The sequence below is a fragment of the Lingula anatina genome, chromosome 3 (assembly GCF_051362555.1).
Source record: "Lingula anatina isolate TDL-2025a chromosome 3, LinAna3.0, whole genome shotgun sequence".
In the NCBI taxonomy this organism is placed as follows: Eukaryota; Metazoa; Brachiopoda; class Lingulata; order Lingulida; family Lingulidae; genus Lingula; species Lingula anatina.
In genome coordinates, this window is record NC_141769.1 from 12,255,682 (window position 1) to 12,270,830 (window position 15,149).

The 15,149-nt window shown below is 37.5% G+C and overlaps 3 protein-coding genes and 1 long non-coding RNA gene across 9 annotated transcripts; 3 read left to right on the top strand and 1 right to left on the bottom strand.

The window, feature by feature from the left end:
* Window positions 1-194: 194 nt before the first annotated feature.
* On the bottom strand, window positions 195-3,108 carry LOC106170901 (uncharacterized). 3 transcript variants are annotated; one of them, XM_087008340.1, is made up of 4 exons: window positions 3,014-3,108; window positions 2,485-2,624; window positions 1,628-1,703; window positions 195-1,499 (listed from the first exon to the last, which is right to left on the bottom strand). In XM_087008340.1, exon 4 carries the CDS (start codon window positions 1,493-1,495, stop codon window positions 1,001-1,003), a length of 495 nt encoding a protein of 164 aa, XP_086864466.1. In that variant the 5' UTR covers window positions 1,496-1,499; window positions 1,628-1,703; window positions 2,485-2,624; window positions 3,014-3,108; the 3' UTR covers window positions 195-1,000. The 3 variants fall into 3 exon arrangements, with proteins under 3 accessions (XP_086864466.1, XP_086864464.1, XP_086864465.1); XM_087008338.1 differs by lacking the exon at window positions 1,628-1,703; XM_087008339.1 differs by lacking the exon at window positions 1,628-1,703 and having other exon boundaries at window positions 2,485-2,589; window positions 3,014-3,092.
* Window positions 3,109-3,199: 91 nt separating this feature from the next.
* Window positions 3,200-4,962, top strand: LOC147762917 (uncharacterized). Its single transcript, XR_015333416.1, has 2 exons — window positions 3,200-4,200; window positions 4,695-4,962. It is a non-coding gene; the product is annotated as an uncharacterized LOC147762917 (long non-coding RNA).
* A 1,492-nt stretch (window positions 4,963-6,454) lies between these two features.
* LOC106174525 (uncharacterized) lies at window positions 6,455-9,708 on the top strand. 4 transcript variants are annotated; one of them, XM_013556125.2, is made up of 6 exons: window positions 6,455-6,576; window positions 7,337-7,574; window positions 8,271-8,456; window positions 8,706-8,774; window positions 9,020-9,223; window positions 9,319-9,708. In XM_013556125.2, the coding sequence occupies exons 2-6, from the start codon at window positions 7,413-7,415 to the stop codon at window positions 9,574-9,576; spliced, it is 879 nt and encodes a 292-aa protein (XP_013411579.2). In that variant the 5' UTR covers window positions 6,455-6,576; window positions 7,337-7,412; the 3' UTR covers window positions 9,577-9,708. The 4 variants fall into 4 exon arrangements, with proteins under 4 accessions (XP_013411579.2, XP_086864463.1, XP_086864462.1 ...); XM_087008337.1 differs by having other exon boundaries at window positions 9,325-9,708; XM_087008336.1 differs by having other exon boundaries at window positions 8,712-8,774.
* A 2,211-nt stretch (window positions 9,709-11,919) lies between these two features.
* Window positions 11,920-14,912, top strand: LOC106174549 (uncharacterized). The gene is made up of 4 exons (XM_013556153.2): window positions 11,920-12,293; window positions 12,521-13,138; window positions 13,483-13,648; window positions 13,946-14,912. Exons 1-4 carry the CDS (start codon window positions 12,137-12,139, stop codon window positions 14,313-14,315), a joined length of 1,311 nt encoding a protein of 436 aa, XP_013411607.1. The 5' UTR covers window positions 11,920-12,136; the 3' UTR covers window positions 14,316-14,912.
* The last annotated feature ends 237 nt before the right edge of the window (window positions 14,913-15,149 follow it).

A 15,149-nucleotide genomic window follows, 5' to 3' on the forward strand; every position in this document is an offset into this window, starting at 1 on the left:
GAAGCCTTACTCAACGATAGGCGACTGTGTTCTTTTAGCTTGGTTAAGGATATTCGCTTTGCCAATAATAAGCTTAAATCTCGCCACAAATCTTTCCGACTACTTGAATAAAATGTATTTATTTATTTATTTATTTATTTATTTATTTATTTATTTATTGCATTTGTGTAAACTCGTGAAAAGATCTATTTGGGTTTAGAGTAGTTTATTATTGCACAAGCCGTAGCGTATTCAAAACTGTATGTTCAAAAATAGTTTGTCCAAGTATCCAAAGCCAGAGCCCTAGCTTATTTCTAATGTCTCCGTGCCACAAGATAGAGCCAAGGGTCATCTGTCCAGGTTGACCCGTATATCAGTATGACACTGATGTCGTCCCTATCCATTTAGGACATTGCTGCACGTAGAACATGAATAACTGTGCACACAATTGGGCCACTGGTGAACAAGAGTCCTCACAATAAATGCCTATTTTATGTCGCATGAGCTGGCTTATAAAGGTGTAAATGTGTTGTAAACTCTTATTTATATCTCAAATTTTACTCACCCTGAGTTTCATAACGTATTTAGATTTGTTATCAGCTTGAGGACGTAATTTAACGTCCTCAATCTGAAACTCGGGATAATTTAAATCGACTTGGCTTAGAAATGTCAAAGAATTTCATAGAACTGACGATCTCTAGCCCGAATACGCATTCCGTCCTCGATGTTGAGATCAGAAACTGCTATCGCATGTACTGATAGACTGTACAACTCAGGGTGATTTTGGGGATTTCCTGTGGATAAGGTGACGGATGAAAATAAATACTTTTTAAAAGTAAATCAGCCAAGTCAATGTAAGAGGATGTCTATAGGGTTACTTGATATTGCACGTGGAACGCACTGATATCCAATTTGGTTAAATTGATGAAATTCGATACTCACAGACAATTAATTCATGTATGTATATACATCATAGAATAAAATAAATATGTGCATACAGGTGCGTTAACGTATTTAACGCTTAAAATCGAATAGGAATTCCTTTAGACGCGTTTAATAAATTTGCCAACCACTGGTTGCTATCGTCCAAGTAGACATCCTCCATAGGAAGACCGCTAGCACCCGTCCTCTTTTTCCTTTTCATGAATTCGGAAAATATATCATTGAGCACCACCCATAAAGCGGGTTCCACCCTTGCAACGATTGTCTCCAAGTCTTTCCTATACTTAAACTTGATCACAGCTGGAGAAACCTGGTCCCTGTCCTGGAAATCTATTCTAGGATTCTGGCACTCTGGGAATTCGTTTGGCCATAGTTGTCGAAATACGGAGTACGTCAGAAGTCCGGAGTCTTTACGTAGGAGAGGGTGGTAGTTGAAGGCTCCTACTGCATATATTGCCACTGTCCCCCCATAGGGTAGTGGAGGAAGCGCCATGTACCGAGTGGCTATCTCTTCATCCGTTGGGATGCGACCGTCGCTGGGAAATGGGTCGAGTAATACATCTCCATTGGTCATTTTGCTGGAAATAATGTGTAACCTCAGTCATTGCTCATGCATGTTTTACACACACACACACACACACACAGAGAGAGAGAGAGAGAGAGAGAGATGTGAGAGTCAATCCCGTGAGAAAGGATCATTACAAACCTTGTACTCAGATAATATCCACCTCAGTGTATTTCATAGTTCGCATGTTCCGATTTCTTGGCTGGCCTACACAGGTCTTTAAATAAAGTAGGTAACAAGACATTAAGGCGAAAATAAAACAATTCACTTACGTTTTAGCGTTACCTTTTTCATACTATTTGTTGAACATATACTTCAATTGTTTTGAGGTTTGTATAACTTCTTTTCAAATTCCCGTTGCATGGGCCGATATTTTTAGGAACCCGTTCCACTCTTAATCGACATTTTATTCTGGATTTAATGGCACAATACTTATCGCAATGTAGTTATTCAATTGGTAAATGTTGGGGGAAAACATTGCCTAAGCACAGGCTATATATAGTCACAATCTATATAATGGTCACAACACCTGTAATTCACATTAACCAACACAACAGATACAGCGATGGGGACTGTGGGCTTGCAGTAGGCCGCCTTGGCAACCCTGAGTTTCAAAGGACTGACATTGAAAACTTGCATCTCTTTGCTGTAACATATGCCGCTACCGATGCGACGGATAGCGTGTGCGGGGAAATCGCCGCAGTCAGTACGCCGAGTTCATAAATTCAGGTATAGGTTTTCGAGATCCTAATTTTATACGGGGTCGGGAAGGGGGTGGGTCGGGGATTTTTATGAGTAAATACCTGTACTTTCCATGGAAAATCTGTATGTAAAGGACATTTTAAAGTTTTAAATTTCAGTTGGGGGGGGGGGGGGGGGAGCACATTTCCGTATATTGCCTACGCCTGGTGATACTAGTTAACGTGAATCCTGCCATTACACCTGACAGACATGTATTCTTTAAAAAGACATTTCTGTAATTACTTCAGATTACTTACCAAAGCGTCTTTTCATCCCTACATGGTTCCCATATTCCTGTGGACCCTTTTTCTTTCTGCGAAACACTTCTATCCACGTCAGCACACTGTAGGCTTAAGTTGTATCTGAGGAAATGACTGAGTTAATACGTTTCATGACCCTAGATAAAAAGCCAAAAGTTAACCGCAGCACTGAGTGAGTTAAATCAAGCTTCAGTGATACAGGGGGCGTTTCAAGAACAGGCGATATGCCATGATAGGCGACTATACCAATGTCGACTTTAAAGAACATAGCCGTACATTATTTCGGTCACTCTGTGTATCGAATAAAAACGCATAAATGAAGATTGAATACTGCTATTCTCTTATGTCCCAAAAGGTCCCCAAATAGTTCACCCTATACTAGATTATGGCTAGTTTGGTATATCATTTCAACTATAAAATACTACAACTTTCACGCAGAGGTGCTGTGCAGTCTTCTCCCATTTATTTATGTTTACAAACATGTCATTACACCTGTTAGGTATATACCTCCTCTGAGTTGACATACCTGATGGTTTACGCTTTGTGAGCACCATGTATTTCATGTCAAGACAACCTCCTGCCTTATCGTTCTAAAAATGCGTCGAATAGCAAGTAATGAATACTGTGCGTGACAAAAGCATTTATTGAATGGTGGTGAACTAGGCATGCGTATCGAGACGGAGTAAAGAAGACGCTTCTCTTTGGAGCAAGAGATGGCCATCAGTACCAGTAATGAGAAAGGTGTCACCAAGAGTCCTCGGTTGACAATGCGGGTTTACAAACGCTCTTTTCCTTGGACGACCGTGATTATTTGGAATTTGACTGTGGTAATATACAGTATGTACCTCAGTCATTCTTTGCTAGTGGTGCACTGCAGGGGGGCCATAACAAGAATGTTATTTAAATTTAGATAGCCAACCAAATTCTCATGACATCGTTGTGTATCTTTCAATAACAAATCAAAGAAGCTGCATGAGCAAGGAGGATGTTGTTATAAAAGCAAAAAAATAGAAAAAGCAGAAAATATATCGAAATAACCCTCAAAATGGCGTCCTTTTTGTGGAATTTTGACCCTACCTCTATTTAAGAACAGTTTGTTTAGGGTTTGAATGGATTATTGAAGCAGGAAATACATCTACTGCAAGAAGATATAATAAACAGAATGTGCAAATTGTTATTTAAATAAAAATTTATTTGAAGTCACTGAAAAATGATCACAAAATTAGCTTAACTTACGATACATGCGGTGTCCCACCCCGATGAAAATTTCATCTAATCCTATCTTTCCGTATTAAAACTGTTCAATCGTCCAAAGTAGTATGTCGGTTAGTTTGTGTCACGAAGTCCATGATAATATCAGTTTTCTTAAGAATTTCACATTTATTGCTCAGCAAGGTCGATTTTTCTTCACCGCGTCCCAATATAACGTTCGCAACGCTGAAACTTCAGAGATCGATTTTTATCAGACGACTTTAAAATGCCGCGTGAAAATTATACATCGATAGCGATCTTCTTCCATACTCACTAACTGATGACGTCTTACACACGAATGGCTTCTTTTGCACACTAAAAAAAACCAGCTCAAACTGGCGGGTGGCCCATTCTGATAACATATCACGCAATGACGCTGTCGAGATAGGATGCAGGGCACAGGTGTAATTCCCTCGATTTAACCGTCACAGGATTGTTTATTGGGATCTTCTTTGTATGAAGGTGAGAAATAATGAGTTTCGTTTCATTTTTCTTCAATTGTTTCAACATATTTGTGTACCGATTGATTTTTACCATTCTATAAGTAGGGTGACTTCGTCTGAACTTTCGTTTTGCATCTGTTTCACATGGGGGACTAAAGGTCATATTGAACATGGTGACGCGGTGATACCGTATTCATGTTCTCTTGTTCTCGAAAACTCAATCATCGAAATTGAATTACTTTTTTTAGTTTTGTCTTAAATTAAGCTGCTACACTGTATTCCGTGCGTTTAAAATTTAACCGTCTGTAAAAACAGCAATAATGGATTACTAGCAACACTTACGTTACGCAATGAAGCACCGAAAATGGGTGAAGAAAATGTGTCTCAGTAATGCGTGTTTGCCACTCATAATGCACTGTACTTTGTTTGAATAAGCAATAAACTATTTGTGATCTTAGGTTATCCATTGTTCGTTATCAGAGTTAACAGATTCTTTGTGTGAATTTTTTTCAGAATCCCAAGAGTGGATGCCTTAGTGAGCACAGAACAGATATCACCATTGGTCTACATATGTCAGGAAGAATGTTATAATTATGAACTTTGTGTTACACTGAACTTCATTTTGTTAAATTTTGTATTTAACTGAACTTTATTGTGTTAAAATAATAATAAAAAAATAATAGTTCTGATAAAAAACTACAATCTGGAACATTCTTTAGATCAACTTTGTTCAGTGTGTGTCCCATATGACAGAGTTACAGTAAATAAAATATGTGCATTATTCCTCTGTGTTTGTCAATTCCATTTTAAAAGCATGTGAAAGTGGTGTGCCCCTCATGAATGAAGTGTGTATGGATAATAGCAAAAATATTGTTATTATTTACATGATTATAAAAAGTTTTTGTACCCGCGTCAATAACGTTACCGTGACCCACATATTCACCATTTTTATTAATTATGAAATGTGGATTAAATTCTTCAAAACCAGTTTTGAAGCATTGAGACAACACCCCCTTATGATTTAAACTAAAACTGAAAACATTCCATTAGACTTTCATTAGTTTGTGCAAAATCTATTACCCAGGGTAACGCGTCTTGGATTTGGTGGGTATAGCTGTTCAACTGTCCTGTGTGCCCTAAAAAGGGCAGCTGCTGTTTCCCTTTTTATGAAATGATAAACTGTGATGGTGTAGCTATCACATCGCAAAATTACAGCTTCCCAGAGAAAGTTTGAAATTTTCGGTCAAATTCAACATTTTGTAACCACTAGCAAAGAATGACTGACCTGTAAACGTAGATTCACTTCATAGTCTACAAAAAACATTCGACATCGTCCTTGTATAATAATTTCCCGACTAAGGGGACTTGCCCCCACCCCCACCCCACTTACACATAAACACACACACCTCTTATTTTTTTAACCAATGTATTCACACAAAAAATAACGCTGTGGCACACTTGATAAATCTAAAATCTATTAATAACTTAAAACAAGATATGACCTCAGCAAGTAAGTAAAACTGGGAACATGCAGGGAAAGCATGTTACTCATTTCCTGTGCCACGTTTCAAAGAAACAAAAACGCACTGCTGCAGTACGGCAAAACTGAATCATTAGACTAATAGGTAGTGTTTTTGCAAGGGAGCATAAGACTAATTATGTAAACTAAAAGGAATCGGAATAACAAGGGGAAACACAAAAAGGACTTGTTTTAGAACTATGATCAGTATGAGAGGTTGTTCTGAATAAAAACAAAAGACTATATCTTTAAAAAAGTGGAAATGCTACTTAAAATACACACACACACACACACACATTGGATTTTTTTAAAAGGAAAACGAAAAAAATAGGTCAAGAGCGAAATTCTAAAATAGGATATTAAAATGGTGAAATATACTGGCCTATGTATATGGGTGAAAAGTGAATTGGAGTGCGAAAAGGTTGAAGTGATTTTTCTACTGATTTTCCTGTACACTAATCCATATGGTCGCAGTAATAGTAATAATAATAATAATAATAATGATTTTATTAACGTCTCACCTTTTAAATAAATAAAACCCACCCTACTAAGAGTTATGAGAGACTAAAAGCTGTGCTACTGCATTTAACATTCATAGAAGTTCATTAAAATTGTTACTTATCAATAAAATACATAAAAAAGATATTATAAATAAAAGTTTTCAAACATTCTCTTTGTTGTAAGCTTTGCTTCTTTTCCACATCATTGCGTGTACTTTTTTCGCTGTATAAAATTGTATTTGCTCGTTTCGTAGAGACCCTGCGCGTGAAAGAGAGAGAAAGGGAAATCCCCTAGTCAGCTGACCTCACCTCTGTTTTTAGTCACAGAAAGACGCGGGATTTTGCCACCTGGCAGTTAGTGCAAGTATACTCACAGGTATGATTGAAGCAAGTCTATTCTTAAACAAGGCGTTTGATTAGTTTCGTTGCTGAATATATTTCTAGGAATGTTAACTGTCTGTTACATAGAACGAACTTGCGTTAGTTGCAATTTAGATAAAACGACGCACATAACCGATGAGGTGTGTAGGCCTACATGAATATCTGTGAGTGTCCATTATACCTAGTGCCTAGAGAGGATATGCGATTAGGTATGTACTATATGTACAATAATGTGTATATGATATATTTACACCAAAGAAACAGCGGTTGCTACTCATGGCATTGTACAACAAACGTTTTTGTTCAGCAAGACAAGAAACAAAATGGCAGATATGACTCTATTCCAATGCAAATGAGGTCGCATTTATTTGCAGACGGGGGATTCCCCTTTTATTGTTGAATGTAACCATACCTATAGCAAGAAAGATTTGTTTTAGCATACACTTTCGATACCAGCGGAAATAATGCACTGTGTTCTTGGTAATGAGAGTGAAATTGTAAAACAATTTGTTCGCGAGAAGATAGTCTTATTGAATCTTCAAATAGTTTTACTGAAAAATATTCATGAAGAATCAATTCTATCCCAACAGTTCATGTTGTAACAGGAGGAGGGAAATTGCATCAGAAGAGGTATAAGTATAACCAAAGAGTGAGTAGAAATTACCGACAGCGTCAGTTGTGACCCAATCTGGACGAAACCGTCTACAGGATTGGAAAGTAAGGATCTAATCATCATGAATATTTTTTTTTACTAGAATGAAGTTTCAAGGAGGAAAACTCAATGGGACTAAGTGAAAGTGCATGTAGTAAAGGATCAACCATCGAGAAACTATGATGTCAAAAGATGAGAGTTTGCCCAAGCCAAAGCCGAGGACTCTTCAAAATGAAAGGGGACATATTGATATCACATCTCTGTCCATGGAAGACTTTATCTTCCCAGACATTGAAGAAAATACGTCGCCGTCAAAAGATGGTCAAGTTATCCATTCAAAGGTAAATGACTTCAGTATTACAGTTAGTTAATAAATGATGTTTCTTAGGCTTGAGAGTCTTTCATATTTTGTTGAACGCGGGGTCAGGCATGTGGCCTGGGAATGAAAGGGGAACCTATTTCATTTTGCTTAAAAGGACCCAATGTAGAAGTGCAAATGCGGTTACGGGCTTGCTCTTAAAAATATTAAGTTCACAGATTGCAAACTATGATGGATTATTTTAGAGTCCCACATGAAGAAGTTTGAAGAAGAATGAAGAAGAAGTTTGTATTAAAGTTTCACTCTCCTGCAACCATGAGTAATAAAAATAATTCATCGTCTAATCCCCAAAAAGGAACATACGTTACTGTCACAAATGCAAAAAGTCCAGCTGTGAAACATTTTACTTACTTTGAAAATTCAATCATCACTGGTCTTGTTCTTAATCTCCTACAAGTATAACGTTTTTGAAAATTAAATACAACTTTGAATTCATTCAATTTTATTTTTTGGACGCTTCAGCATGTGAAATGCACCACAGCATTGGGTTTGGGTGTAAGGAGTAGCAGTGTCCATCGGTCGTCAGTTGACGTCGGCTGGACGTTTTTCGGTATAAGTACATGCTTTATTACTACTTTTTCGCAATTAAGAAATGAATAACATGAAAAGCAATAAGGCCTTTTATGTATATTTAACAGTTATACTTTTTTTGCTTCAGAGCGATACCGAAGAACCAGGATATAGGATTGAAGCGCAAGAGAGAGAACCAGAACTAAAAGGCAGTAGAAAAGACGATGGCCAGACCCTGGACCTTGATTTACGAAAATCAAAACAGCAACTCTCAGAAACTGCAGCACTGTGCAGAGACTTGGCTGATAAATTAGATCGTGGATACCATAAGCGGGTATGTGTCCAAGTCTTGAATCATTGGGCCTACGTGTATTTATTAACTAGTATCTCGACCGATAATGATTTATCGCGCTCAGTAAACAGGAAATTTTCGTTTTGTTTAAGTTATATATCCGATATATAATATAAGGTGAATATGAACACAGGACTATACGACTTCCCCAGCTATTCGATGGAGTGAAATTGAAGATGTGATGTGTGTATTTATTTTACCCAATAGTTTACCCGACTTGTTTTATTTAAGAAACAGGCTGCAAAAGAGCAGAGTCGATTAGTAACTGAGAACGAACGCTTGAAACAACAATTGAAAGAGGTAGGTTGATATTCTATTCCAAAATTTAGATATTATGTGTTTTGTTTTTTCTTTACATATTACCATCAATATATTAGACAGAAAATAATAAGCATACATGGTGTATTTAGTTTAGTCTCAAGGCAGACTCATTTCTAAATTGGTTGTTTTCCATTTTAAAGTTCGTGGGTGTTGAATTTTGGATACTTACATCCAGCACTGTACTAAAATTATTCAAAATCTTTCAACTTTTCTGATAAATGCAGGTTATCGAAGCCAATTTGCGATGGCAAAAGTATGACGAAGAAAGGGAAAACTTTGTGAAAAATGAACTTAAAAGCAGAAAAACTCACAATTTCGCCAATGGAGTGTCCGGAGCCAGCCTGACAGATGAACAACAAAAAGAAGTTGACAAAATTCTTCTCAACGCGAAAGCGAAAATATCATCAGTAGAAGAGGAAAATGAAAAGGTCAGTACCCCCGTATTTGTAACACGTTGGATCACCTCTTTCGTTTGTTGTGATGTCGTCAATATACCATAACCTTGCTTTTAATTTCGTTGTAGTTACAGGACTCCATTAGAGAACTTCGACTCATTATTCACCGGAAGGATCAGGAGATAGAGAAACTTAAGAATGCCGGAATCCGACAGGATCGCCACCAGTCTTCCCATGACGATGAATATGTCAGTATCCTGCGAGAACAAATCCGCGCCGTGACCGAAGACTTTGAGGCCGAGAGACGAGACCGCGAGGCAGCGCATTCAAAAATTGTCGAACTTGAAAATCAACTGCGACAGTTGAAGGCCAATTGCTGGCGATAATTTAATAAATTATTTTTCCTTTGATGCAAAATTGAATATACTGTATATAACTGCAAATGGTTTACATACTACTGTGTGCTTTATGGTTGTTCTAAACACATACTAGTAAGTAATATAGGTGTATAATCTGTACTTTTTCTTTTGAATATACATCAAATGGTGTGGGTTTTTCACCCAACCCCCAATATTTCGACAATTGAACTTAACTTCTACTTTTATTGGTTTTAAACCTTATCTACTGTAAAACAAACTCCCAAAACCCCATCAAATGGTCTAGTGAGAAGGAGGGATTCACGTGCAACCCTGTGAAAAACAATGAAATAATTTTCTTAATCCTTTCTTAAACCTTGATATCTCGATATTTTTTTCTTATGTGTTCTCAGAGCGAAAAAAATCCCATGGGGGTTGATTTTAATGATACTGTGAACCCTGTGGCTCAAATATAAGCATTAAAAATTGGGGGTAGGGAAAGAAAATCATCTATACATTGCAATTTAAAACTCTTAATAATAGCAACAGTTATTTTCTTTTTGAGAAGAAATACCACACCTATCTCATGATAAGTTTCCGGTATATTTATGTAGTATTGACTTACTGACCAAATGGCATTTTAGAAACTTTTTCAAGCTAATTATTATAATTATTAAAAAAACAGCTCCAAAGAAACAATTCCAAAGATTCATCAATACAGTTTCAAAAGAAAGCGAGTAAAGGGGACTGGAACTGAATGTCAAGAAAACCGAATGCATGGTTGTATCAAATAAAAAACAAATACCCAAATGCAACATCAGTGGCAAAGGAGAAAAAATTAAACAAGTATACCGATTCAAATACTACGGATTCATGTTGACATCAGATGCGAAATGCGACACAGACATTAAGAAACGTATATCGATGTCAAAAGACACATCTAATAGGATGAGCCCAATACTAAAAAACAGAAAGATCTCCATCAACACAAAAAATAAGAACATTGAAATCCTACGTGTGGACGTCAGTACTCTTGCATGGTTGTGAATCTTGAAATATCCCTTACAAAACAAGAAATTGAAAGCTACCGAAATGTGGTGCCTATGAAGATTGTTGGGAATATCCTGGACAGAAAGAAAGACCAATGAAGAAGTGTTACTTCAGATGAAAAAAACAAGAAAAAAATGAAATCTCTGGGCCATATCATCAGAAAAGACGGAATAGAAAAACTGGTACTCTGTGGGAAAATTGAGGGAAGAAGAAGTAGAGGAAGCTAGATTGATAGCCTTATTGCCTTCGCAACTAATCAGCAACTGTATAATAACGGGTTCATCTAATCAACTGAAAATAGTGTAAACTGGAGGATCATGATCGTCGATGATTTCGACAAGGCCTGACACATGTTGATGATGATGATTCCATTTTCACTCTGAATTTTCAAATTTGCTTAATGTATTTAGATGTGTGAGCTACATGTATAACGAGATTATCTGAATTGTTAAATGTATTATAGACATTTAAACACTTTAATATGCTTTTAGTTGTAAAAAAAATTGAGTTACTTCTGGCTTTATTTTTTTGCCTAAGTCGAAACCAGCCTCTGTTTAATAAAGTAAATGTGCGATTGTCCATTGTATAAAGTTTATGTACATAAACGAAAAATATGGCATGGAATTATCGTTAGACGGGACGGTGTGACAAGTAGTCCTAAGCATGGAAGTCCAGGGTCCTATATGGTGAGTACAGGCTAGGGTTAGTCGGAGTATTGGGGTTTCTATATGGGACGAATGTCATCTGCATAACGTAGCTGGGAACGCACTACGGTACTTATCAGGCTTACATTCCTGTCACACCGGGCCTTCAGGCTGAGTAAGATATAGTCGAATTTCGGCTAATGCAAGATTTTACTTTAGAGGACTAGCCTTCTGAGCTTTCCATATTTTTTGAGAATTAATAAACTAACTGTACATTGTCGAAATCTTCTTTTTTAGAACTTTCTAATACTAAAAATTTACAAAGTTAAAAGTATCAAAAGTGTACCAGTGTGCTATCAGTTTAAAGCTATATTTTCGGTCTCCTACAGTCGCTATAGTCATAATACTTTAAGTCGTTATTTGGCGGTTTAAATAAGTTAACCTACCGCATCATTTCAGGGTTTATTTTTCCGTTATTCTTTTCTAACCACCCCGGCCTCTTGGCACAGCAGTTTATTCGTCACAAATCGATTATAAATGCGCCTTAAATATGCCATAACGCTCAGGTATCTCAATTAAGTAACGCTCCTAGGAGTCAGGGTGAGCCATTCAAGTTGTATGGGATGCCTTTTTCACATCTGCATTCTAACATATGGAAGAAGTTATCACACTACAACAGTAGGCAACGGCATTGTTGATTTCTTACGCAACGTTTTGTACCGTTTATTACGCTATCCCTTCCTGACGTCACAGAGCTTTCAAGCCCCTGGAAACAAACAATAGAGTGACGTCACACCTGGAGACAACCAAAAGCAACCTCAGGGATGGAGACGGCAGGAGACATGGTTTGCAGTTAAACTCAAGAATCTTTTTATATATTGGCAGTGTTTTTGATAATGTTTCGCGAAACAATGCTTGGATTCTTGTTGTTTCACCTTGCCGCAGCAAGTTCTACCACTCCGGAGCCTGAGGTTCCAACGTGGAAATTGTTCAGCTCTTCGCTTGAGGATAAAATTGTTGCACCAATATCTTGTATTGCCATAATCATCCTAGGTAAGCATAACTGGTTTGATCGTAACTCGTTCATCCTGGGTTAATCTCGGTTAGCTTACAAGCAACACTGGTTTAGCTACGCACTGGTAGTGCCGCTGGTTTTCCAAATTCCTACATTTTACATAAACCTATGCGTAAGCATATCAAAAATACAACAAGCAAATAACATACTACTATCACTTTCACTATAACTCACAATATGTTTTAAAATTCTGTTTTCAATTTAGGCATGCTGTACCTCTATCTGAAGACAAAAGCTCTTCATGCCCAAGATAAAACAAAACATACTGAAGCTGATCTCCACCCAGAGCGTGACAGGGACATAGAAAGTATGAAGAAACTCGGCACAGGAGATTTCGAACCCTTCCTCAATCCCTTCGACGTCGAGGCCGAAACCCGACTAAGATTGTATTCAAACAATGTGCAGGAACTTTTCACGCTCTCCTTCCCATGTATTTTTGTGGTGGCATGTTCTCCCTTCATGCTTTTGGTGCAGTCTTACATCGTCAGCTATATCTGGGATGATGTGGGAGTCAACTCCAAGTTCGTGAATGCCAACATCCCAATTCGATGCTTTTTAATGCCATCGGGCCTGGTGTACGCCATCATGTTTGGGTTTGTGTTTCAGTGTGTCACCAGGAAGCAATCGGCAGTCACTGACAGGTTTTTGTACCAGGTGAAACTCCTCTGGCAGATCGTGGCCATGACGACCAAGATCCATCTCTCAGACACAGACCGTCTAGATGTGGTTATCGCTGTGAAGGATGCCATTGTCCACATGATGGTCCGTATTGTCGACCGTCCTGTGGAGAAGTACGTGAATCCGCCACCGGAGCATCTGACAGGTATCTTTACCGATACAGTATCTGTGATCCATAGTATCCTGACCTAGAAATACATGTAGTTAAAGACGGACTTTCATTAATCAATTTCATACTATTACGGTCTAAATATAGCTCAGTTTGTCAACAGACATGAGCACAATTCGACAATTAATGCGTAGCATGTTGTATGATTCATTCTCATAATTGTGCGAGAGTCTGAATGAAAAATGTATTTTTCTGTTCCTAAACTCTTAATTTATTTCTGCCCCTATCTCCTGTCATCCAAAACCATGTGTTAGAATTATGGACTCTAATGCTTTTCCCTATTTAAAGACTTTTTAAGAAATGAACATAACATATTTCAGACAGCCTGTACGCCATTCTTGATAAGATTCGGGAGGTCGACTTAACCGACAAGTCCGCCATGGTTGATACCACGATGATGCACAAGATCAGCAGCATTATTGTGGAGCTCATTGGGAGTGACTACGACAACTTCAACATCTTCCACGCTCGCACACACATCCTCCAGTCAGTATTGGTTAAATACAAAATTATGAAATACGTGCTAATCTATTAAATTTTTTAAAACTGTGTTCGCTAGACAGCAAAAAATATTGATTTTCATAAAACGCACGTGGCCGAAGATAAAAACTTATATGGCATTTAATATTATTCTCCCGTTATGATAAATTAAGCTAAAATTTGTGGCACAATTTGTTTATCATATTTAGTATGGAATTATACTTTCAATATTACGATTTTTCTCAAAATCTTGGAAATTAATTTAAATAGGGCATATGTGTAATAACTACTGTTTCTTTGCAGATGGTTCATCCTGGAGTTTCTGGGTCTGTCTGCGTACTTTGGCATCTTGCTGATTGACGGCAAATCATACATCTTCGAGCTGGTCGTGTCCTACATCACAGTAATCTCTATCTCCATGTTGTGCTACATTGTCGCTGATCTAGACGCCCCCTTCAGTGGCTTCTTCACAATCGACATCAAGCCTCTGTTTGACATTCTGAGGCGCGCAGAACAGGTGTACAACGACACGTGCGCCAGTGCCTCACAGGCGAGGAGAGAGAAGTATTTGAAGGCACAGAGCGCCCCCAAGAGCCGACCCCAGGCGATCCCACGCAAAACCCGCCCAAAGACCGTGGGTACAGAAGATGTATTTTTTGACCTAATGTCGTGAGAGATGGGCAAGACAGATGGCTAGAAAGAACGAAACTGCACTCCTACGATAACTTTTAGTTACTTTTGATACATTTAACTGAAGAAATCTTCCTAAAAATTTGATAGTAGCCAACCGTTAAAAATCCAAAGTATTTAACTTTATTCCAGTATTTTCAAATTTGACTTTTCACTACCACTCACCACTCGTTGAGTAGTTTAAATTAATCTTGCTCGAAATTTTGGAGTCCCAGAATAAAATGTATAGAATAAGCCATTTGCGTTACTCATTTATTCATCAGAAAGCCTAAAGGGGACGCAAAAGCAATATTGAATATGGTGAAAAAAGATAGAATCAACCCATAAATTACTAGTTTGATAATTATAATAGAAGACAGTAACTACATGTACATGTATCTTATATCTTTTGTTCATTTAAGTCATGTTACAAAAAAAGATACATTGCACACAAGATATGCGAACGGACATAGCTAGCGTGAACAACAACACGCAAAAAACAAGAACATGTATATGAGGGTTCGGTGAAAAGTCCACCGTTCAAAAGCACTGTCTACCTACATAATAAAAGCAATTTCCTTTTTACATTCTCTCAATTGTTATCTAAATAACCTCTCATTGTCTGAAGCAATTTGACTTGCACAGAAAACAATAAAAATCATTAAAACTGCCCCAGGTCAATAGTGTATTACAATTAACCGTTTATTACGAGCTATCAAAATAACAGATAATTATGTGTACGTGCTCAAAACCGTGTATTGAAATGAACAATACGTGCAAGGAATCATCAATTGATATCAAAAGAGACAAATACGTTCTGCAGATATAAAAAATCAAT